This window comes from Nicotiana tomentosiformis, chromosome 11 (genome assembly GCF_000390325.3).
Source record: "Nicotiana tomentosiformis chromosome 11, ASM39032v3, whole genome shotgun sequence".
In the NCBI taxonomy this organism is placed as follows: Eukaryota; Viridiplantae; Streptophyta; class Magnoliopsida; order Solanales; family Solanaceae; genus Nicotiana; species Nicotiana tomentosiformis.
In genome coordinates, this window is record NC_090822.1 from 91,453,658 (window position 1) to 91,479,285 (window position 25,628).

General features: G+C 39.0%; 1 protein-coding gene across 1 annotated transcript; it reads left to right on the forward strand.

Annotated features, from left to right (window-relative positions):
* The first annotated feature begins 21,580 nt into the window (after positions 1 to 21,580).
* LOC138901831 (uncharacterized) lies at positions 21,581 to 24,224 on the forward strand. The gene is made up of 5 exons (XM_070189627.1): positions 21,581 to 22,041; positions 22,283 to 22,519; positions 23,249 to 23,500; positions 23,761 to 23,818; positions 23,976 to 24,224. Exons 1-5 carry the CDS (start codon positions 21,581 to 21,583, stop codon positions 24,222 to 24,224), a joined length of 1,257 nt encoding a protein of 418 aa, XP_070045728.1.
* Positions 24,225 to 25,628: the final 1,404 nt, after the last annotated feature.

Genomic DNA, 25,628 nt, shown 5'->3' on the forward strand with positions numbered 1-25,628 from the left:
TACATTCTCAAAAAATCCTACGTGATTTCAAGCCGAGTGAGCTTACATTAGTGGTGATTTACATGAGGGGCAAGCCTATGGTACTTAAAGCCGTACTTGCGATATTCTTTTGAGAGAGATGAGCGAACCTTTCAAAACTTTGAATTGAGTGCTACATTCTTAAGTGAGGTGCAAACAGAGAGTAGAAGAGGAGTAGTTTGGGATCTACAATGACCTATATGAAAGAGCGAGCTTCCTTGATGAATTAAGTCAAATCTTGATGCTCAAGTGTCACATTAGAACTATTTGTGCTTAAAAGTTCAATCCATTACCTTGTTAATAATTCATGAGTGTGTGGGTAATTGTTGGTCCTAGTTGAGGTAGGATTGATGCATTTTTAATTGGCTAGAATAGATCTTAACTTGGGGAGGTGGTAATTACTTTATTTGCTTGAGGACAAGCAAAAGTTTAAGTTTGGGGGAGATGATGAGTGGGGATTTTGACTACTTATTAGTACCTTTTTACGCTCGTTTTAGTCTGAAAGCGTTTAATTGTATTCCCGAAAACTGATGGAATTTGCTTAATTGCAGGAGTAATTAGAAAATGAGCCACTAAGATACAATTCAACTCAAAAAGAAGTGATCACTCAAGGACAAAATCAGGCACATAAGCTCAAAGTGCAGACCACAGATTTTCATCTGCGGCCGAAGATTGCGAAGGAAAGTTTATCAGAGTCCAAATGCAAAGTGCGGTCCGCACATAAAATGTGCGGCCGCACATGTTAAGCAAGATCGAAAGTTCAGAGAGTTCTCATCCCAAGCTCAAAGGAAGTGTGGCCGCAGAAGTCAGCTACGCGGTCGCACTCAGAAATGTGCGGTTCACAGAAGAGCCATGTGCGGCCGCACTCAGAAATATGTGATCCGCAGAAGAACCCTGTGCGGACGCACCCAGAAAAGTGCGAACCATAGAATATGAAAGATGCGGCCGCGGTTCAGAATTGTGGGGCCGCAAATTTAAATCCTGTCAAGACTGAAACAGATTGCGGACCGCACATGGAATTGTGCGGCCGCAGGACCTCCGAGAAGGGAAATTGTGTCTGAAAATTCTAGCACTATATAAATAGAATAGTTTCACTTTTTTTTAGGTTAACAGATGTACCTTTGACATCAGCAGCCGTTTACTTTGCTTCTTTTAGTTATTTTTGCCATTTTGAGCTTTTTGAATATTAGTTTTATTATTTTGATAATTAATATGGGTTTAATTATCACTTCTTCTTCATCATCTCCTAATTTAAGCATGAGCAGCTAGATTTTCACTAGAGCTGTGACCCAACCGTAGGGTGTGAACTTAATGGGTATTTGATTTATTGCTTGTTTATGATTGGGTGTTGATTATCTAGCCTTGTTCTTACTTTTATTTGAAGATTTAATGGTTGCAAACATTATCTCATACCTAATTGACTTGGTATCTACTTGAGAAAGCAAGACTTAGTCTAGGAAAACTTGGCTAGCAAGAAATTGGGTCAATCGAGAGATTCATAAACTCAATTAAAGGGTTGAACCTAGAGATAGTACAACCCGACTTGATCTTATTATCAATTGTTTTGTTCAATACCCATTTGGACTTGAGAAATCCAAATTGGGCAAAATTACTCTCTGACCGAGATGTATTGATAACTATAATATACCCCGACCAAGAAAACAAACTTTAAAGCTTACAACCCATTAAGCGAACACCTAGGTGAAGGTCATAGCCCTAGGCCTTTTTACCATTTGAAAAACAAACAACTATAATTTGCTAGTTTTAATTCTTAGTTGTTATTATTGGTTTAAAATAGATTTAAAAACAAACCAACTTTTGCGGAAGTGTAATCCGAGATAATTGAAGCTCATTCACTCGAATATATACTCCTAAGCCCCACTCATAGCTCCCTGTGGAAAATCGACCCCGACTCCTTGTTGGGTACTATTATTGCTCGAACCATTTCACAACCCCAAATAGAGGTGTGGCTTTGATGAGATCAACGGGCGTATATGCATGCGCTAGGGTTTCCATGCTCAGGAGGGAGGATAATATGCTTCTTGATGCTTTGTTTAATTTTGTGATCCCTTTTATTTATGCTTCACTTAATTCTATGAATGATGACTTTAATTATCCGTGTTAGAGATCATGTTAGAATGTATGGTATCTTTAAGGTATTGATGCTCTGTTTTGAGATTGTTTACATACTTAACTTGATCATAGTATCATAAACACACATATATACATGTTATTAATTGTCATGTTGCTTAAGCTTCTTTATTCGTAATAAGAGATGATGATTGGTACTTAGGGAAATATTTGGCACGATGGTTAATTCTGTGCGTTTGATATGATGTCGGCACGAAAAGTATTTTCGTGCAGTTTGAAATAAGATTGGTTGCTTGGTTGTTACCGTATGAAAATGAAGGAAGTTAGATATCTGTTATGATTACTCGTTCTTAAACACTTACATGCCATCTACCTTAGTTTCTATTAACATTTGTTGTTTTGTATGATACTTTCACGTACCTATGCGTTTTATGTTTGGCCTGATGCTGTTATATTTATATTTCTACCTTGTCTGTTACTATTTCTCCTACGCTTTTACTTGATTTACTTCTGCTACATGTTCTCTTCGACTTTATGCCTTTAGTTGTTAATATCTCGTACATATTACATACCTTTAATTGTTACGTGATTTACTTACTAGATGTCTTGGCATGTTACATGCATTCACTTACTACGTGCCTTCACATGCTATATGCCTCTATTTGCTACATGCCTCTACCTGTTACATGTATTTACGTTATTTCACTTATTAAATGCCTTTATTTGATACTTGTTTTTACTTGTCAAACATCTTTAATCGTTTCATGTCCTACTCTTCTTTGCTTAGCCGGATTGGGTGATTTTCATATTGGTTGTGTGTTATGCTTTGTGGAAGCTTTGTCATTTTATATGGGAGACTAGCTCTTGGATACCAGTACCCATCTTACTTTGTTTGAGTTTGTATTTACTCGTTGATGACCGCGTGTTCGTTTTCTGGTGTTACATTGTGACTTGTTCTGTACTTGGTTGTTGTTGTAGTATCATATAATGTTATTATATTGATATTGGATCAGGTTACATGCCACAACATTGATATTGGGATAGATTTTCATGCCACAACGGTAAATATATTGATATTGGGATCAGGTTGCATGCCGCAACGGGATTGATATTATATATGGGATCGGGTTGTGCGTTGTAACAGAGAAGATATTATATATGGGGTCGGGTTGCGCGCCGCAACGGAGAAGATGTATTATGGTTATTCCTAGCTGTTATTTTCTATTACCGCATAGTATTGTAAGACTGAGAAATGATGATATTCTGAGGCCCTCTATCATTTATATTCTTGTTTCATCTATTATGTGGTTGTTGATATTGCTCTTTCTGCTTATCATCTAATCAGGTATATATAATAAGTGAGTACCTTTAACTTAAAGCCTCGTCACTACTTCATTGAGGCTAGTCAAGATACTTACTAAGTACATAGGGTCGGTTGTACTCATACTACACTTTCACACACTGCGTGCAGATTCTTGGAACTGCGTAGCTGTGGAAGACGAAGCCTTACATTGAAGACATACCTGCGTTCCAGATTCCAGCTACCTCTTGTTCATGGTAATTTAGGATTTCAGTTCTGTTTATGTAAACTTCAAATATATATTGTATTTGTTCTTCATATCGATTTTGTAAATTTAAATCATAGTGGCTCATGACTTGTACTACCAGTTCTTGGGATAGTTTATTAAACTCTTTTGGCTATTTCATTCATTATTTCTGTTGGTTTCTTATCATAATGGCGACTTTTACTGTCGGACTTAGAGGGATTTTGGGTCGTGATACCATCCGTTCTTGTTACACTCATTATAAAATAAACTATTTATAGTATTAATTAATCGCACATAGATTTGACTAAATCATTTTTATCTATTTTTCTAAATGAGTACTTAATGACTAATGCCTTCTTGAAGTAGTAAGGATGAAATTTAAAATAAATTAATATTTAAATTTCTTAAGTGATAAATATTATGGGGTCAAGTATTTTTTATAAAGTGACTAGATGGCCTTCGGTCCGTGCTAGTACGGACCCAACAATTTATGTTCAGATGTAATTTGTTTGTAGTTCATGTCTTATCGAATTTTCTTACTTTCTTTTTCAACCAACTTTGATATTGCATGCATGCATGGGTGGTTAAATGTTTAGTCCTACAACAATAAAAATAATTATGAAACAAATTTCATTTTTGCCAATAACAATTATTTAAACATTAACTTTCGACAAGGAAATGAAGTGGCTTCACCTGTTGGCGCTGTAAGAAGCTAGCCAAACTTGGCAACCTTAATACCATGCAAGGCCTCTCAGTTGTTTGTAATGATCCTATGGATCTTTTGTCAGACTTTTTGTAGTTTGATTAAATAAACTATTCCAGTTTCTCAAAAAACAAAAAAGATTATACTATTCTAAATTTTTGGTATTATACTCCAAATCTTATACAACAAAATAAATAACATATCTGCTCTTTTTTTTTCTTTTTCTTTTTTAACTTTTTCCAGATTGGTCCTCCCTTTGTTTTCCAATACGTCCTATGGTTGAAAAGAAACTCATGCTTATAGGAGTTTAAGTTATACAATTGCGTATTATGTGCTACGTATATGCTTAGCTAATATGTGCTAGGATTTCTTCATATATATTTTAGACGTCTTGCTCATAATTAATGTTCAATTCGCATTGACGATATTCTTTATCACTTAGATATCCTACCCATAAGACTTAAAATAATCTCAATTAGAAACCATGTCCATAGGTTCGGATTGCTCATTTAAGACTCTCGCTTTGATATCACAAGTCTGCCCACCAATCGTAATAATGAATTCGTCTAACCTATAGTAAATATATATGGAGTAGTTTCTACAACATTAAACTCTAAATTAATTAATTGTTCTTAAAAAAAAAATGTACTATAAACTTCTATAAATTTAAATGTAATAAATTATCTTATGCTCTTTAATATTTTTAATATTTCTCAAAATATTTGATTTTCTCTAGATTTCCTATTTTACCATATTTTATCAATAATAGGGTACCCAACGTAGAAAGTGGTAATTCAAATAATCCTTTTTTTTTTTCCTTACAATGAAACGTGAAAGTTTCTAACCCTGTACGTTGTTTTACTTGTGTTGAAACTTATAGATAATATATTTAACAATACAACAATTTATCATTAGTTGTAAAAAAATAATGAAATTGACCTTAAAGTAAAATCTGATTTGAAATTGATAAATTAATAAGTGATCTTGTTAACATTCTTTTAGTCTCATTTTACGTGATTGACCTATTAGATAGAATGTAATATAATTGTCTTCCTTATCAATAATTATGTGTAGTTAACTACATTTTCAAGTATTTTTAAGTTAATAAAGCTTTAAATTAGTCCCTACTAATCAAAGAGAATGTACCATACTATATTTATTAAGAAAGAGAGCAGTAAAATAGCGCATAGTTATTTTCCTTTTGTTACAGATATCAAAACTGATAGAAATTATATCTTCTTTATTAGTGTTGATGATAACAATTACATGAAACTAAAAATATTTTTTAAGGTTTATTCAGCATATTTTTAACATAATCCCAAAATAATTTGTTAATGATCAGATGAACCTAGTTATGTTTGAGAACGGAAAGCGTTATCTATTCCAAATTTTTCATTGAATTTAGAAAACTGGTTTTGTCAAATCTGATCAGTATTTTCTGTCTCTTTGGACGGGGTGGGAGGTTGTAACACTCCTCAAATCTATAAAAGTTTCAAGACACGCTAAATATAGATTTTACATTTTTTTTTCTTGCCTTGATTGCATAAAAGAAATTATACTTTTGTTACGGATTTAAACACTTATGATTGACTTTTGAGTTACTTCTCTATTTATAAATAATTGGATATACAAATAGGGGAATATTAATAATTTTAATATTATTAAAAGTGAGTATCATTAAATACTTGTTAAGTCAAAAAAAAAAAGAGCAAGACACTTAAGAATTGGGCCTAAAGCCCATAGAAGGATCTATTGAAAGAAAAAGGAAAACTTACAAAAATATCCCAAATAAGTCTTAACTTACCAACCTCTAGCCATCAGTCATAAACATACTAAAATTAGCCAAACACATATAAAAATAAAAAAATCAAATAAATAAGGTTCTATCTCTCAGAGAATCACGCACAAAAATCTCCTTCCATGTTTTTAAGCGTGATTAGCAACATTAGATGCAAGACGTAAAGGAAATTTCATGGATGAAGTAGCAAATAAGGTGATGAAATACAAAAAATAATATATATAATATTCCAAAAATCTAAGCAAAAATGGACCTTTTTTAATGGGTAAAGTTGAAATTCGTTGAAAACATATAGATACATCAATATACAAAATTTGAGAAAGATTGGAGGTGATTTGGACTGGTTTGGTATCAAAATCCGTAATTAAATCGAGTTCAAAATATCCTTCTGCGACACATGTATCAAACATGTATCATGCATGTATCTTACACACAGGTATACATAGATATACATGTGATACACAATTGATACAAAGATGAGACATATATGATACACAAGTGATACATAGTATGATACACATTATTTTATTTATGTTCATTTTTTCCTTCAAATTTTCAATTCAAATCAGCTATCAGGCCAGCATTGGTATGGCTACTTATGAAGCGTTATATGGGTGGAGATGTAGGTCTCCAGTGGGTTGGTTTGAACCAGCAGAAGTGTCATTTATTGGTCCAGAGTTTTTTTGTGAGGCCTTAGAGAAAGTCCAGCTAATCGGAGAACGACTAAAAATGGCTCAGAGTCGTCAAAAGTCCTATTCTGATAAGAGGCATCGTAACTTAGAGTCCATGGTTGGTGACAAGGTATTTTTGAAAGTTTCACCAATGAAAGGAGTTATGAGGTTTGGTAAGAAAGGGAAACTTAGTCCTATATTTATCGGACCTTATGAGAATATATAAAAGAAGGAAAACATGGCTTATGAGCTAGTATTGCCCGTTGAGTTGTTCTCTGTTCATCCTGTCTTTCATGTGTCTATACTTAGAAAATATATTCATGATGAGTCGCATATAATACCTGCTGATACCATAGAAATTAAAGAAGGCTTGACTTATGAAGAGGTACCTATATAAATTCTCGATAGGCAGGTAAGAAAGTTGAGGACAAAATATATAGCATCGACAAAAGTTTTGTGGAGTAATCATGATTCAAAAGAGTCTACATGGGAGGTCGAGGAAGATATGAGGAAGAAGTATCCTTATTTGTTTGAGGAACAAGGTATGTAAACCTAGGTTTGTCTTGGCATTTATTAAGTACAAGTTAGCATGTATTTATGTCCTTGCTAGATTACACTTTGTTGTTGAAGTAATTTAATTTCTATCAGAGTATATTTAGTTATTAAATAATCCAGTACCATGCCAGAGTACATGAAATTAATTAAAGTGATTTACTTTTGCTGAAGTATTGTGCTTTAGATTTTTGTTAGTTATTGTGGTACCACCTTGCCGGAGTGTGAGTATTTAATTTACGAGTTGTGTATGGTGCCTATGAATGGCTTGTTATGGTATATTTGGTTGTTGTTGGTGTAGTTGTGGTATTAGTGAAAGGGATTTCTTTTGGACAGTCCAATTTACAAGGGAGACTCTGCCAAAAGTTTTGAAAATTTAGGGAGTTAACCAAAATTTAGAGTCCCTTGGGAAAGTGAGTAGGGCTAAGAAAACTTAAAAAGTTCAAGGACTTAAAGAATGATTGTTAGCTTAGAATAATTCCCTAGAAACATTCGAGACACGCTAAATATAGATTTTAATTTTTTTTATCTTGCCTTGAGTGCATAAAAAAGAATTAACTTCTACTACGGATTTAAACACTTATGAATGAATTTTGAGTTACTGTGATGATCCAAAAGGTCATCTTATGTTTTAGAACTCGAATCTGCGTTCTTAAGCCTTAAAAATCTCATTTTAACCCTCCTCGATTTGTGTGCGCAGTCCGGGTAGGTTTCCGAAAAGCTTTTATGTTGAAAACTAATGAAAATAAGAATTTTTTCTTTAAAACTTAATTTTAGTTGATTTCGATCAATATTTTTGGTAAATGGGCCCTGATCCGTACTTTGACGGTCCCGGTAGGTCCGTATCGAATTATGGGACCTGGGCGTATGCCCGGAATCGAATTTGGAGGTCCCTAACTCGAGTTATGAATTTTTTATAAAAATTAAAAGTTTAAAAATTATTTATTTTTAAGAATTGATGATATTTGGCATTGTCAGTATCGGGTCCGTATTTTGGTTTCGGAGCCCGGTACAGGTTCATTATGATATTTAAGACTTGTCTGTGAAATTTGGTGAGAAATGGAGTTGATTTGACATGATTCGGACGTCTAGGTGAGAAGATAGAAATTTTAAAGTGTTCTTGAGAATTTCACTTGATTTGGTGCTAAATTCGTAGTTCTAGGTGTTATTTTAGCGATTTGATCGTGTGAGCAAGTCCGTATGATATTTTTAGACTTGCGTGCATGTTTGGTTTGGAGTCCCGAGGGCTCGGTTGCCATTCGGGCGATGCGCGAGTTGGGTTCAAACCTCAACAAGGTTGCTGGTGCACCAAATATGGTGTGCCCGCACCTGCGAGCCTTTGGTCACAGGTGCGAGCGATAGCCCCGCAGGTGTGACCTAGGCCTGGACTTCATTTTTCCGCAGATTCGGACTTTTCTCCGCAGGAGCGGGACCACAGAAGCGGAACCCTGTCCGCAGGTGCGGCCCCAGTTGGCCCAATCCTTTTCCTCAGAAGCGCACATCATGTCCGCACATGCGGATGTGCAGGTGCGACCAAAGCACCGCAGGTGCGAAGGTCGCTAGGCAGTGAGTTCATTTAATTCGGACTCCAATCATTTTTCTTCTCGTTTTCAAAAGGATAGGAGGCCTAGGGAGAATTTTAAAAGACATTTTTCTTTCCCAAATCATAGGTAAGTGTTCCCTAACTCGTTTCTTTCAATCTTTTACTTCATTTTACTATAATTCAATCTAAAATCTAGAGTCTTCATGATAGAATTATGGGTTAGGGTAGAAACTAGGAATTTCGAGAATTTTGGGATTTAGATCTCGATTTGAGGTTGGATTCCAAAACTAATTACATATTGAGGCTCGGGGGTGAATGGATAAAAGGATTTTGGTCCGAACCTCGGGTTTTGACCAAGATGGCCCGAGGTCGGTTGTACTGATGCTGCACTCTACACTTTTTGTGCAAATTTTGATATCGGCTCAGGTTCGAAGTCCCCGTCTATCTTTTATGTCCTACTGTTTTCTTTCATTCAAACAGTTTTATTTCTTTCAGACTATTACTTGTAGTAAATTTTAGAATGCTCGTGAATTGTGACTCCAGATCCGGGTGGTAGTAATTAATACAGTTTTATGATATTCTGCACTTATTATATTTTATCTTAATTAATTATTGTTATTTACTAAATGGAAATAAGGAATTGGTTTAATAATTTTTCTAACGTTGGTTTGCCTAGCAAGTGAAATGTTAGGTGCCATCACGGTCCCGTCGGTGGGAAATTTCGGGTCGTGATAGTTGGTATCAGAGCACTAGGTTGCTTAGGTCTCACGATTCACGAGCAAGCTTAGTAGAGTCTGGAGGATCGGCACGGAGACGTCTGTCCTTATCTTCCAGAGGCTATGAAGTTTAGGAACAAGTTTCACTTCCATCCTTCTCTGTCATGCGATTTTGCTTTCTCAATACTAATTGAACTCTTCTACTCTTGTTCTACCGCAGATGGCGAGAACACGTACCGCTTTCTCAGCTGAGCAGCAGCCAGAGCCTCCAGTGACAGCTCCTACGCGGGGCAAAGTTTGAGGCCGAGGCCGTGTCAGAGGCCAAGGCAGGGGCAGGGCTCAGCCTAGGGCCCGAGCAGCAGCCCCAACAGTGGAGCCTCAGATAGAGCTTGACGAGGAGGTTCCAGCCCAGCCTGTTCTTGTTTAGTAGGCTATATGGAGAGTGTGGCCCAGACTGGTGCATTCCCCATGGCACCAGCAGTCTCTCAGGCTGGAGGAGGAGCCCAGACTCCTACAACTCCCGCTTAAGAGCAAATAGCTCCCCAGTATCAGGCTCCAGCAGCTCAGCCAGTTGGATTAGTTCAGCCGGTTATTGCGGCACAGGTCGGAGATGGGTCAGCTATGTCTTCTGAGGCTTTATGGTGATTGGACAAGTTTATCAAGCTCTTTCATGTTCACTTCAGTGGTAATACTTCAGAGGATCCCCAAGAGTATCTTGGCAGTTGTCACGAGGTTCTACGGAACATGGGTATAGTGGAGACCAATGGGGTTGATTTTGCTGCATTTCAGATGACTGGTTCCGCCAAGAAATGGTGGAGAGATTACTTGTTGACCAGACCAGCTGGGTCGTCTGCTCTTACTTGGGACCAGTTCTCTTAGCTCTTCATAGAGAAGTTTCTGCCTATTACATTGAGAGAGGAGCATCGCCGTCAGTTTGAGCGTCTCCAAAAGGGCAGTATGACTGTTACTCGGTATGAGACCCGTTTTGTGGATTTGGCCCGTCATGCTATTCTTCTGCTTTCCACCGAGAGAGAGAGGGTGAGGAGGTTCATTGATGGACTTGCTCAGCCTATCAGATTGCAGATGGCTAAGGAGATTTGGAGTGAGATTTCCTTTCAGGCGGCTGCTAATGTCGCCAAACGAGTCGAACTGGTTCTTACTCAGGGAGGTCAGGGGTCTGACAAGAAACCTCGTCATTCCGGTGAGTTCAGCGGTGCCTCATCTAGTGGCAGGAGTACTTTTGGTAGAGGCCATCTTCCCAGTCCGTTTCATTCAGCGCTCCAGGCATCCCACGATGTCTCAGGTGGTCGTGGCCCTCAGACGCATTATTCCGACCAGCTAGCCTACAGTGCACCACCAGCTCCTATTAGTGCACCTCCACTCCAGAGTTATCAGGGTGGTTATTCAGGTCGACAGGGTCAGTTTCATGGCCAGCAGTCACAGCAGCCGATGTTATGTTATACTTGTGGTGATCAGAGGCACATTGCTAGATTTTTCCCTCGGGCAACGGGCAGTTCACAGCATCAGAGTTCTCGTGCCATGGTTCCGATACCAATTGTTGCACCACCTGCTCAGCCAGCCAGAGGTAGGGGCTAGGCAGCCAGAGGTAGAGGCCAGACTGTTAGAGGTGGAGGTCAGGCTATTAAAGGTGGAGACCAGCCAGTTAGAGGCCATCCCAGGGATGTAGTTTAGGGTGGTGGGGCCCGGCCCCAGTGTTATGCTTTCCCAGCCAGGCCTGAGGCTGAGTCGTCTGACACTGTTATCACAGGTACTATTTCAGTTTGCAGTAGAGATGCTTCAGTTCTATTTTAGCCGGGATCTACTTACTCCTATGTGTCATCCTATTTTGATTCCTATTTGGTTGTGCCCCGTGATTCTTTGAGTGCTCCTGTGTATGTGTCCACACCAGTGGGAAATGCTATTGTTGTAGATTGTGTTTATCGTTCGTGTGTGGTCACCATTGGGAGTTTTGAGACTCGTGTAGATCTCCTACTTCTCGACATGGTTGATTTTGATGTCATACTGGGTATGGATTGACTGTCACCTTATCATGCTATATTATATTGTCACGCCAAGACAGTGACCTTAGCCTTGCAGGGGTTGCGTGGATTAGAGTGGAGAGGGAATCTTGGCTATTCTGCCAGTAGAGTTATCTCTTATGTGAAGGCTCGGCATATGGTCGATAAAGGGTGTCTAACTTATTTGGCTTATGTCCGCGATTCTAGTGCAAAGGTTTCTTCCATAGATTCAGTGCCGATTGTTCGTGAGTTTCCAGAGGTGTTTCCTGTAGACCTGCCGAGGATGCCACCCGATAGGGATATTGATTTCTGTATTGATTTGGCTCCGGGCACTCAGCCTATTTCCATTCCGCCATATCGCATGGCCCCGCTAGAGTTGAAAGAATTGAAGGAGCAGTTACAAGATTTGCTTGATAAGGGCTTCATTAGACCTAGTGTCTCGCCTTGGGATGCACCTGTGTTGTTTGTGAAGAAGAAAGATGAATCGATGAGGATGTGTATAGATTATCGGCAGTTGAACAAAGCCACCATCAAGAACAAATATCCATTACCGAGGATTGATGATTTATTTGATCAGCTTCAGGGTACCAAGGTGTTTTCAAATATTGATTTGAGATCTGGCTACCATCAGTTGAGGATTAGGGCATCCGATGTTCCTAAGATAGCTTTTCAGACTCGGTATGGGCATTATTAGTTTCTAGTGATGTTATTTGTGCTGACAAATACCCCAACAGCATTCATGGATTTGATGAACCGGGTTTTCAAACCTTACCTGGATTCCTTTGTGGTTGTGTTTATTAATGATATCTTGATCTACTCCCACAGTCGAGAGGAGCATGAGCAGCACCTTCGGATCGTTCTTCAAACTCCGAAAGATAGCTGGTTATATGATAAGTTCTCAAAATGCGAGTTTGATTGAGTTTAGTTGCTTTCTTGGGTCACGTTGTATCAGTAGAGGGTATTCAGGTGGATCCTAAGAAGATTGAGGCAGTTCAGAATTGTCCTAGACCCACATCAGCTACAGAGATCCGTAGTTTCCTGGGTTTGACGGGCTATTACCATCGATTTGTGGAGGGGTTTTCATCCATAGCAGCCCCGTTGACCAGATTGACCCAGAAGGGTGCCCCGTTCAGGTGGTCAGACGAATGTGAAGCGAGCTTTCAGAAGCTCAAGACAGCTTTGACTACGGCACCAGTATGGGTATTACCCACAGGTTCAGGATCTTATACATTATATTGTGATACATCCCGTATTGGTCTGGGTGCAGTATTGATGTAGGGTGGCAAGGTTATTGCATATGCTTCACGGCAACTGAAGGTTCACGAGAAGAATTACCATGTTCATGATCTAGAGCTGGCAGTCATTGTTCACGCGTTGAAGATTTGGAGGCACTATCTTTACGGCGTGCCATGTGAGGTATTCACTGATCATCGGAGCTTGCAGTATTTGTTCAAGCAGAAGGAACTCAATTTGAGGCAGAGGAGGTGGCTGGAACTATTGAAAGACTACGATATCACCATATTGTATCATTCCGGGAAGGCCAACGTTGTGGCCGGTGCTTTGAGTAGGAAGTCAGTCAGTATGGGTAGCCTTGCATATATTCCAGTTGGGGATAGACCGCTTGCATTGGATGTTCAGGCCTTGTCCAACCAGTTCGTGAGGTTAGATGTTTTTGAGCCCAGCCGTGTTCTAGCTTGTACAGTTGCTCGGTCTTCTTTGTTTGAGCGCATTAGAGATCGGCAGGATGATGATCCTCATTTACTTGTCCTTAGAGACACAGTGCAGCACGGGGGTGCCAAGCAGGTTACTATTAGAGATGACGGAGTTTTGAGGATGCATGGTCGTATTTGTGTGCCTAATGTGGATGGACTTCGTGAGTTGATCCTTGAAGAGTCCCACAATTCCCGGTATTCTATTCATCCGGGCGTCGCCAAGATGTATTAGGACTTGAGGCAGTATTATTGGTGGAGGCAAATGAAAAAGGACATAGTTGCCTATGTAGCTCGGTGCCTAAATTGCCAGTAGGTAAAGTGTGAGCATCAGAGACCTGGTAGTTTACTTCAGAGGTTAGATATTTCTGAGTGGATGTGGGAGCGTGTCACTATGGACTTTGTTGTTGGACTCCCACGGACTCAGAGGAAGTTCGATGCAGTTTGGGTTATTGTGGACAGGCTGACTAAGTCAGCGCATTTCATTCATGTGGTTGTCATCTATTCCTTAGAGAGGTTGGTAGAGATTTACATTCGTGAGATCGTCCGTCTTCACGGGGTGCCCGTGTCTATCATTTCTGATCGAGGTACGCAGTTTACCTCGCACTTTTGGAGGGTAGTTCAGGGTGAGTTGGGTACGCGGATTGAGTTGAGCACAGCATTTCATCCTCAGACGGACGGGCAGTACGAGCGTACTATTTAGATCTTGGAGGATATGCTTCATGCCTGTGTTATTGACATTGGAGGAACTTGGGATCAATTTTTGCTGTTAGCGGAGTTTGCCTATAATAACAGCTACTAGTCGAGCATTCAGATGGCTCCCTATGAGGCATTATATGGTAGACGGTGTAGGTCGCCAGTTGGGTGGTTTGAGCTAGGGGAGGCTCGGTTATTAGGTACAAATTTAGTTCAGGAGGCCTTGGACAAGGTCAAGATTATACAGGATCGACTTCGTACAACTCAGTCTAGGAAAAAGAGTTATGTCGACCGTAGAGTTCGTGATGTTGCATTCATGGTCGGAGAGAGAGTGTTACTTCGGGTATCACCCATGAAGGGTGTAATGAGGTTCAAAAATAAGGGCAAGTTGAGCCCTAAGTATATCGAACCGTTTGAGATTTTGGAGAGAGTCGGAGAGGTGGCTTACAGGCTTGCGTTGCCACCTAGTTTAGCAATTGTTCATCCGGTATTCCATGTGTCCATGCTTCGAAAGTATCACGGCGATCCGTCCCATGTGTTTAGATTTCAGCTCTGTCCAGTTGTACAAAGATTTGACTTACGAGGAGGAGTCGATGGCAATTTTAGTCCAGTAAGTTCGCCAGTTGAGATCAAAGAGTTACCCTTCAGTTTGAGTGCAGTGGAGAGGTCAGCCTATTGAGGCAGCTACTTGGGAGTCCGAGTCCGATATGCGGAGTAGATATCCCCACCTTTTCACCAGCCCAGGTACTTTTCTATGTCCGTTCGAGGACGAATGGTTGTTTTAGAGGTGGAGAATGTGATGACCCAAAAGGTCATCTTATGTTTTAGAACTCGAATCTGCGCTCTTAAGCCTTTAAAATCTCATTTTTACCCTTCTCGATTTGCGTGCACAGTCCGGGCAGGTTTCCGGAAAGCTATTATGTTGAAAACTATTGAAAATAAGAATTTTTTCTTTAAAAGTTGATTTTAGTTGAATTCGGTCAACAATTTGGGTAAACGAGCCTGGATCTATGCTTTGACCGTCCCGATAGGTCCGTATCGAATTATGGGACCTGGGCGTATGTCCATAATCGAATTTGGAGGTCCCTAGCTCGAGTTATGAATTTTTTATGAAAATTAATAGTTTGGAAATTATTTATTTTAAAGAATTGATTGATATTGGCATTGTTAGTATCGGGTCCGTATTTTGGTTTCGAAACCCGGTACAGGTTCATTATGATATTTAAGACCTGTCTATGAAATTTGGTGAGAAACGGAGTTGATTTGACGTGATTCGGACGTCCAATTGAGGAGATAGACATTTTAAAGTGTTCTTGAGAATTTCACCTGATTTGGTGCAAAATTCGTAGTTCTAGGTGTTATTTTAGCAATTTGATCGCGCGAGCATGTCCGTATGATATTTTTAGACTTGCGTGCATGATTGGTTTGGAGCCCCGAGGGCTCGGGTGCCATTCGGGCGATGCGCGAGTTGAGTTCAAACCTCAACAAGGCTGCTGGTGCACCAAATCTGGTGTGCCCGCACCTGCGAGCCTTGGTCGCAGGTGCGACCCAGGCCTGGACTTCATTTTTCCTCAGATGCTGACTTTTCTCTGCAGGAGCGGGACCACATAAGCGGAACCCTGTCTGCAGGTGTGGCCCCAGTTGGCCCAGTCCTTTACCGCAAAAGCGCACATCCTATCCGCACATGCGCATGCGCAGGTGCGACCAAAGCACTGCATGTACGAAGGTCGCTGGGCAGTGAGTTTATTTAATTCGGACTCCAGCCATTTTTCTTCTCGTTTTCAAAAGGATAAGAGGCCTAAGGCTATTTTTCAAAGACATTTTTCTTCCCCAAATCATAGGTAAGTGTTCCCTAACTCGTTTCTTTCAATCTTTTACTTCATTTTACTAGAATTCAACCTAAAATCTAGAGTCTTCATGGTAGAATTAGGGGTTAGGGTAGAAACTAGGGATTTCGAAAATTTGGGAATTTAGACCTCGATTTGAGGTCGGATTCCAAAACTAATTACATATTCGGGCTCGGGGGTGAATGGGTAAAAGGATTTTGGTCTGAACCTCGGGTTTTGACCAAGCGGGCCCGGGGTTGATTTTATTTGACTTTTTGGAGGAAAATTTGGGAAGTTTAATTTAAAATATAATTGATTCCTTTAGAAATATTTGATATTATTGAGTCATTTTTGAATAGGTGCGAGTGGTTTAGAGGTGAATTCCAAAGGAAAACTGTGATTAAGAATTAAGTGGCCTACGGAGCGAGGTAAGTGTCGTGTCTAACTTTGGCTTGAGGGAATAGGTATTATGTGTTCATTTGCTATGTGATTGGTTGTTAAATGCGATGTATAGTTGAGGCGACGAGCATCTATGCGTCGTTGTCGAGTCATAGCATGCGAGTAAAATTCTATTCTTGTCTATTTTGTAGCCTTAAATACTACTATCTGTGTTTAGCGGGTTATTTGAAATGTTGGGTGACTCATATTTTGTTTCACTGAGATTTGGTAACTTTCGAATATTGATTCGAGGTTGAGATTACATTGTGCTATTGATTATGGGAAAAATATTGGTTTCTTTGTGATACTCTTATCTATCCATTGTCATTAATTCTGTAATTTGTGAGGAAGAGTGTAAAGCACGAAGGGTGATACTGTACATGCATTATTTATATTATGAGGAAGAGTGTAAAGCACGAAGGATGATGTCGTGTATATAATGAGAGGTTTAAAAGCATGAAGGGTGATGTCGTGTCGTTCTATTTATTAATTTGGGTGAGGTTGAGAGTAAAAGCATGAAGGGTGATGTCGTGCCGTTCTATTTATTTGTTTGGTGAGATTGAGAGTAAAAGCACGAAGGGTGTTGCCGTGCAGTTTTCCTTTGCTATTTTAATTGCTCAATTTGTTTACGAATTTTCTATTTAATTCTGTCTTTTCATTATTCTCACTCTTTATGTTGTATTCCCCTACTGTATGTCCCCTTCCCATTATTTCTACGTTATTGCTTTACTTACTGTTGTTGCCACCAGCATGTTTATACTGTTCATGTTATATGTGGGAGTCTTGTCCTAGCCTCGTCACTACTTCGCCGAGATTAGGCTCGACACTTACCAGTACATGGGGTTGGTTGTACTAATGCTGCACTCTGCACTTTTTGTGCAAATTTTGATATCGGCTCAGGTTGATCGAGATTTTCTACTGGTCCGCTGTCCAGAGACTCAAGGTAGATCTGTCGGCGTTCATAGACCTCGAAGTCCCCGTCTATCTTTTATATTCTACTGTTTTGTTTCATCCAAACAGTTGTATTTCTTTAAGACTATTACTTGTAGTAAATTCTAGAATGCTCGTGAATTGTGATTCCAGATCCGGGTGATAGTAATTAATACAGATTTATGATATTCCGCACTTATTATATTTTATCTTAATTAATTATTATTATTTACTGAATGAAAATAAGGAATTGGTTTAATAATTTTTCTAACGTTGGCTTGCCTAGCAAGTGAAATGTTAGGCGTCATCACGGTCCCGTCGGTGAGAAATTTCGGGTCGTGACAGTTACTTCTCTATTTATAAATAATTGGATATACAAATAGAGAAATATTAATAATTTTAGTATTATTTGTTATTAAAAGTGAGTATCATTAAATACTTGTTAAGTCAAAAAAAAAAAGAGCAAGACACTTAAGAATTGGGCCTAAAGCCCATAGAAGGATTTTTTGAAAGAAAAGGTAACGAACGAGAGGTCAAGAGCTTGAAAAGAAGGCAGCGTGTAGATATTCAAAACAACAACAAAAAAATAAATTTTTCAAGGAGCAAGAACAAGAGAGCGTATAGGTCATTTTGAGAGCTATTCCGCAGGACCTTCTTTAGGCCACGACTGAGGTAATTCATTTTATGGAATTGTAAGTTATAACATCATTATACACTAGAATCTAACACCTTAATGGGGTGAATTCATTGGAAAGTTTTACAAAACCTCAAGAACACCCATCAAGTACGAGGTAGGTTTTTGGTGTCACAAGATAAATTCTTCATTTTTATTGGATTGCTATAACGGGTTAAAGTTGTTAGAGATAGTAAAGAATTGTTAGAAAAAGACATCACCCCAAAACTTAGAAATTTCGAAGTTGAACCTAAAGTTCTTAGAGTTGAGAAAAGATTAATACTTTGGTAAAGTTGGATACTTATTGTTGTAGTATTCGATCGTTGAGTTGATTACAAGGATTGGAACTTGCATTGTTGCTTGAAAGAAGAAATTGAGGTGAGTGGATATAACCCTTTACTAAAATGGTTTTACTCACAAAAAACATGCCCACAAAGTGTTCGATAAAATACTTTAAAGAGTAAACATATGCTTAATTGGAACGAGTGAGTTCATATTGACTAAGTATATTCTAGTTAAAGATTATATATTTTACTCGAGAAGTATAAGCGTCTATTTTTCATATTTTTATGTTTTATTACATGATCTTACATGTTAAGGATTCAAGAGTTAGGGAGAACGTTTAAAAATATTTTGAGTAGTTTTATTTCATGCTTATGCTATGTATACACTCAAGAATATTATTATGAATATTGATAGATCACTTTTGTACAAGATTTAGACTTGAAAAGTCACAAGAAGAAGCTTTAGAAAGAAAAGCTTTTTGGGAGTATCATCCATTCTGCGAAGGGGACATCGTCTAGGCCGAGGGTCTTGATCAAAGCGTTGACTTCCTAAAACTACATGTGCCAAAGTAGGGAGCACACGATCCGAGCGTCTCATTGCTGAAAATGCACTTACCCAGGCTAAGGTATGATACATGAGTGATGAGAACCATGAAGCGAGTGGCACCTCGTGGATTGGGCCTATTCGATTAGGTCGGGATCGAACTCGTGCTGATCACACGGTGACTAAGACAGAAATAAGTCAGTATAGTTGGAACTCCCATTGCATAAAGTGAAGTATTTTATTTGATAAGAAAGAAAAAAAAGAATTTATTTTAGAATATTCATAAACTGTTGTTATACAATTATTTTAGAATTGTTCTTAGAAGTTTTATGTTTCCATGCATTTAGAATCTTTGTTTGTAGTGTATATTTTATTAAATCTCATTCTCTGCTTTAGTAGGGGGCTCGTTGAGACTCACTGAGTATAATGGATGGTACTGACATTCTCTTTTGGGAACCTACGTTGGTCTGCGGTACAACGTAGGAATAGGTTTTGCAAGCGAGCAGGACATGATAGGACTTCCCTCTCTTCCAGTGCTATTGGTGAGCTCTGCTTTTGTTTGTGGAGTATTCCTTTGAGTCATCTTTATTTAGTCATTTCTTTGTTTACTTGGATAACTAGTCAGGCAATCTCATGTCCTGAGCAGTGCGTAAGTTTATCAAAAGAGGCTTCATAGACATAGTCGGTGGATTAAAATTTAGATGTTTTTGATAATAACTTAGCAGTATTTCAGTAGTTACTACGAACAAAGTTTTGGAGTTGGTTATTTTAGATATTCAAATTAATTGACAGTATTTGGTTAAAGTATTGCCTTGCTACCTATAAAGTTTGAAGTTATAATAGATTTGATAAGCGCAGATGGTTCGCTCGGTCAAGTTTAGTGTTCGGGTGCCGGTCATGGCTTGTTCAGTAAATGGGTCGTGAAAAACTTGGTATCAGAGCATCAGGTTTATAGAGTCCTAGGGGTCTATGAAGTCGTATCAGTAAAGTCTTATTTATGGGTGTAAAGCGCGCCATACTTATAAGAAGGAGGCAACTAGCATTTGGGAAAAGTCTCATTGTTTTTTCATAATTTAGATCCTGCAGTAGAGCCTACCTCTAAGAAATTCTCTAACGTATTTGTTTCTCCAAAACTCGCAGAAGTGGCTCGTACACGCAACTCTGACACCAACACTCAAGATGCTACTTAAGAAACTATTGCTACTATTGTGGCTCAAGGTAGAACTAAGAAGGCGTCAACTCAGAAAAGGAAGGGTAAATCTACAATGGGGGTTCAAGTACCCTAGGTTGAACATGAAGAAGGGGTGGAGCATGATGGGCAAGTACCTCAGGATCCAATGCCACCCCCCAACAGCAACTCCGGCTCAGACAACTATATCTCCAGGGGTGGGTCAGTTTTTTAATGTTGTCAATAGTGCTATGGAGATGTTTAAAGCCTTTATGGCCAACCAGAACAAAAGAAGAGATGAGATTTCACCTCAAACAAATAGATAGAACAATTCTGAGTCCTCAAGAGTGAATAAATTTTTAAAGTTGAGTCCTTCATTGTTCTGTGGTAGTGTAGTTGATGAAGATCCAATGTTGTGGATGGAGGGTATCAAGAAAGTCCTTCAGCGATGAAGGCATTTAATGATGAAGTTGTTGAGCTGGTTGCTTACCAGCTTAGAGATGTTGCTGGCGCTTGGTTTGAGATGTTGGAAAAGGAAAGAGATGAAGATGACGGTATGCCTACTTGGGAAGAATTTGAAGAGGCCTTCATGGCTAATTTTATACCAAAAGAGGATAGGGAAGCTAAGGCTATAGAGTTCGAGTAGCTCAAGCAAGGGAATAAAGTGTGCAAGAGTACTACATAGAATTCATAAGTTTGGCTAGGCATACTTCTCACATGGTTAAGATAGAAAAAGAAAAGATTCGCAGGTTTGTTGGCGGTTTGGCTTACCACATTAAGGATATGACATCAACTGTAGAGGTAGGAATGACGGCTTTCTCCTCTGTTGTGGGATTCGCCAAGCACTTAGAAAAAGACAAACAACAAAAGAGAGAACAAAAGATCATAACAATAAAGCTCAGACAACGGGCGGGTTTAATGGTACATCCAGCAGATGTGGAAGGGGTTCCTCCAATAAGGAGTCATTAACACCAGCTCAGTCCAGTCGTCAGTCAGGTGGTGGGTCTTCCTTCAGACGTACTCAGAGTTATGGAAACCAGTCTCGCCAAAATCAGAATTTTAGGACATCATCCTCACATAGCCAGAGTCATGCTGAGCAACATTCACAACAACAAGGTCTTTGTGGAACATAACATTCATGTCAGTGCAAGTTCGGGTTTCACATTTGCTATCATTGTGGAGATAGTGGTCATATAAAGGCAAACTGCCCAAAGTTGCAATATAATTTCAGTGGGGGATCAACTCGTCCTTCTAGTTCCTCAGCAACTACAATTGCACCACCTAAGGCTCGTGGTTTTCATAATCAGGCGGGGCATGGAGCAGGCTGAGGTGCAGATCGAGTTACTCAGGGAGGGGGATAACCCCGTTTGTTTACTACACTTGATCCTCAGAGTGTAGAGGCATCTGGAGAAGTTATTACAGGTATACTTCTAGTCTTCTCACATAATGCTTATGCCATAATGGATCCAGGTTCAACGTTTTCGTACGTGACTCCATACTTTGCAATTAACCTCGGGCTAGAACCTTAACAACTTAGTGAGCCATTCCTAGTATCTACTCTAGTTGGCAAGTCAGTGGAAGCCACAAGAGTCTATAGAGGTTATATAGTTTCAGTCCAAGGTCGCAGCACCGAGGCCAATCTCATTGAGTTAGAAATGGTGGATTTCGATGTGATCATAGGTATGGATTGGTTGTCTTCCTGCTATGCCATGTTAGATTTTCGTGCCAAGATAGTCAGGTTCCAATTTCCAAATGAAGAAGTCTTAGAGTGGAAGGGTATTTCAGCATCACTTCTAGGTAAGTTTATTTCTTACCTTAAGGCACAACGAATGATCGGCAAGGGGCGCCTTGCCTATTTGGCTCACATCATTAATGCAGAATCAGAACTACCAGCTCTTCAATCTATGCCAGTTGTTATAGAAATTCCAAAAGCTTTCCCATATGACCTTCCCGGAATTCCTCCCGAAAGAATCATAGACTTTGGCATTGATCGCATGCCAAGCACTCAGCCCATATCTATACCTCCTCATAGGATGGCTCTAGCAGAACTTAATGAGTTGAGAGAACAGTTGAAAGACCTCTTTGACAAGGGCTTCATTAGGCCGAGTGTTTCACCGTAGGGGTGCCCCGGTCCTGTTTGTCAAGAATAAAGATAGATCTCTCAGAATATGCGTCGCCTATCGGCAGTTGAATAAAGTTACCATTAAGAACAAGTATCCACTACAAAGGATTGATGATTTATTTGATCAACTTCAGAGTGCAACGTACTTTTCAAAGATAGACTTAAGGTCAGGGTACCATCAATTGAGAATCAGAGAAGAAGATATATCTAAAACAACCTTTATAACTCGCTACAGGCACTATGAATTTCTAGTAATGTCCTTTGAGTTGACAAATGCTCCAGTTGCATTCATGGACCTCATAAACAGGGTTTTCAAGCCACTCCTTGATACCTTTATTATCGTGTTTATAGATGATATTTTGGTATACTCTAAGAGAAAGGATGAGCATGCAGAACATCTCAGGATAGCCTTGCAGACCTTGAAAGAGAATGAGCTTTATGCCAAGTTTTCAAAATGTGAGTTCTGGTTGCAGTAAGTGGAATTATTAGGCCACGTAGTATCTAGTGAAGGCATAAAAGTAGACCCTAAGAAGACAGAAGCAGTCAAGAACTGGCCAAGGCCGACAATACCAACCGCAATCAGGAAATTCTTGGGGTTAGCTGGCTACTATAGAAGGTTTGTAGAGGGATTTTCCTCACTTGCAGCTCCATTACTTAAGTTGACCCAGAAACCAATTAGGTTCCAGTGGTCAAACATTTGTGATCATAGTTTTCAAGAGTTAAGGAAGAGGTTGACCATTGCACCTGTGTTAACCTTGCCGACAGGTTCGGGTGGGTTCACAGTATATTGTGATGCCTCCAGAGTAGGTCTCGGTTGTGTTCTGATGTAAAATGGAAACGTTATTGCTTATGCTTCCAGGCAGTTAAATAATCATGAAAAGAACTACCCCACACACGACTTGGAGCTTACAACAATGGTGTTTGCATTAAATATATAGCGACACAGCCTTTATGGCGAGCATTCTGAAGTGTTTACAGATCACAAAAGCCTCCAGTATATTTTCAAGCAGTAAAAATTAAATTTGAGACAAAGAATATGGCTCGAGCTATTGAAGGATTATGACATCTGTATCCATTATCACCCGGGCAAAGCTAATGTGGTAGCAGATGCACTTAGTAGGAAGTCAATCGGTGTCCTAGCCCATCTTGCAGTACAAAGGTGAACTTTGGATCAAGAAATTCAAAAACTGGCAAATGATAGAATTAGATTGGATGAGACCGAAGAAGGAGGTATAACTTTTTATGCCTTAGTGCAATCCTCTCTAGTTGCGCATGTTAAGGCTAAACAAGACGATGATCCGTACTTAGTGAAGTTAAAAGAAGGAGTCAGAAACCAAAAAATCACTACTTTCACTCTAGGAAGTGATGGAGTTTTGAAGTTAAATGATCGGCTATGTGTGCCTGATGTAGATGGGCTTAGGAAGGCCATAATGGAAGAAGCTCACAGTTCGAGGTACTCTATCCACCCAGGTGCTACCAAAATCTATCTGGACTTGAAAGAGTTGTATTGGTGGAAAGGCATAAAGAAGCAAGTAGCACATCATGTGGCCAAATATTTGAATTGCCAGCAAGTCAAAGCTGAGCATCAGAGGCCCAGTGGCCTATCTCAATATATAAAGATACCATAGTGGAAATGGGAGATGATTAATATGGATTTCGTAGTAGTTCTGCATCGCACATACCGTAAGCATGATTCAATTTGGGTTATTGTAGACCAACTGACAAAGTCCATGCATTTTCTACCAGTAAAGACGACAAATTCAGCAGAGCAGTATGCGCGGTTATACATCAAAGATATAGTCTGATTGCATGGTACTCCAATTCAATCATATTTGATTCAGGCCCTCGGTTTACGGCACATTTCGGGCAGGCATTTAAAAAAACGATTAGGTACTAAGGTCAACTTGAGCACCGCTTTTCATCCACAGACCGATGGTCAGGTAGAAAGGACCATTCAGACTCTCGAAGATATGTTGCGAGCATGTGTTATAGATTTTAGAGGTAACTGGGATGATCGCTTGCCACTTATAGAATTTGCTTACAATAACAGTTATCAGGGCAGCATTGTTATGGCTCCTTATGAAGTGTTGTATGGGCGAAGATGTAGGTCTCCAGTGGGTTGGTTTGAACCAGCAGAAGTGTCGTTGATTCGTCCAGAGTTTTTTGTGAGGCCTTAGAGAAAGTCCAGCTAATCAGAGAAAGACAAAAAACGGCTCAGAGTCGTCAAAAGTCCTATTCTGACAAAATGCATCGTGACATAGAGTTCATGGTTGGTGATAAGATGTTTTTGAAAGTTTCACCAATGAAAGGAGTTATGAGGTTTGGTAAGAAAGGGAAACTTAGTCCTAGATTTTTCGGACCTTATTAGAGTATAGAAAAGAAGGGAAATGTGGCTTATGAGCTAGCGTTTCCCATTGAGTTATCCTCTGTTCATCCTGTCTTTCATGTGTCTATGCTTAGAAAATATATTCATGATGAGTCGCATATAATACCTGTTGGTACCATAGAAATTAAATAAGGCTTGACTTGTTAAGAGGTACCTATAGAAATTCTCGATAGGCAAGTAAGAAAGTTGAGGATAAAAGATATAGCATCAATAAAAGTTTTGTGGAGTAATCATGATTCAAAAGAGGCTACGTGGGAGGTATCCTTATTTATTTGAGGAACAAGGTATGTGAACCTAGGTTTGGCTTGGCATTTATTAAGTACAAGTTAGAATGTGTTTATTTCCTTACTAGATTACACTTTGTTGTTGAAGTAATTTAGTTTCTATCAGAGTATATTTAGTTATTAAATAATCTAGTACCATGCCAGAGTACATATAATTAATTAAAGTGATTTACTTTTGCTGAAGTGTTGTGCTTTAGATTTTTGTTGGTTATTGTGGTACCTCTTTGCCGGAGTGTGAATAATTAATTTACGAGTTGTGTATGGTACCTATGAATGGCTTGTTATGGTATATTTTGTCGTTGTTGGTGTAATTGTGGTATTGGTGAAAGGGATTTCTTTTGGACAGTCCAATTTACAGGGGAGACTCTGCCAAAATTTTTTAAAATTTAGGGAGTTAGCTAAAATTTAGAGTCCCTTGGGAAAGTGAGTAGTGCTAAGAAAACTTAAGAAGTTCAAGGACTTAAGGAATGATTGTTAGCTTAAGAATAAGGCCCTAACAATATTTGAGGACGAATGTTTTTAAGGAGGGAAGATTGTAACACTCCTCAAATCTATAAATGTTTCAAGACATGCTAAATATAAATTTTAATTTTTTTTTATCTTGCCTTGAGTGCATAAAAACAATTTACTTCTATTACAGATTTAACACTTATGAATGAATTTTGAATTACTTCTCTATTTATAAATAATTGGATATACAAATAGGGGAATATTAATAATTTTAGTATTATTAATTATTAAAAGTGAGTATCATTAAATACTTGTTAAGTCAAAAAAAAAAAAAAAGCAAGACACTTAAGAATTGGGCCTAAAGCCCATAGAAGGATCTGTTGAAAGAAAAAAGGAAAAGAACGAGAGGTCAAGATCTGGAAAAGAAGGCAGCGTGTAGATATTCAAAACAACAACAAGAA

Coding starts and splice junctions, on each gene's coding strand:
- LOC138901831 (XM_070189627.1), top strand. CDS start 21,581: ATGGTGGATTTCGATGTGATCATAGGTATGGATTGGTTGTCTTCCTGC. Junction 22,042..22,282: donor ATTAGGCCGAGTGTTTCACC/GTAGGGGTGCCC, acceptor AACTCGCTACAG/GCACTATGAATTTCTAGTAA. Junction 23,819..23,975: donor ACGACAAATTCAGCAGAGCA/GTATGCGCGGTT, acceptor TTTCATCCACAG/ACCGATGGTCAGGTAGAAAG.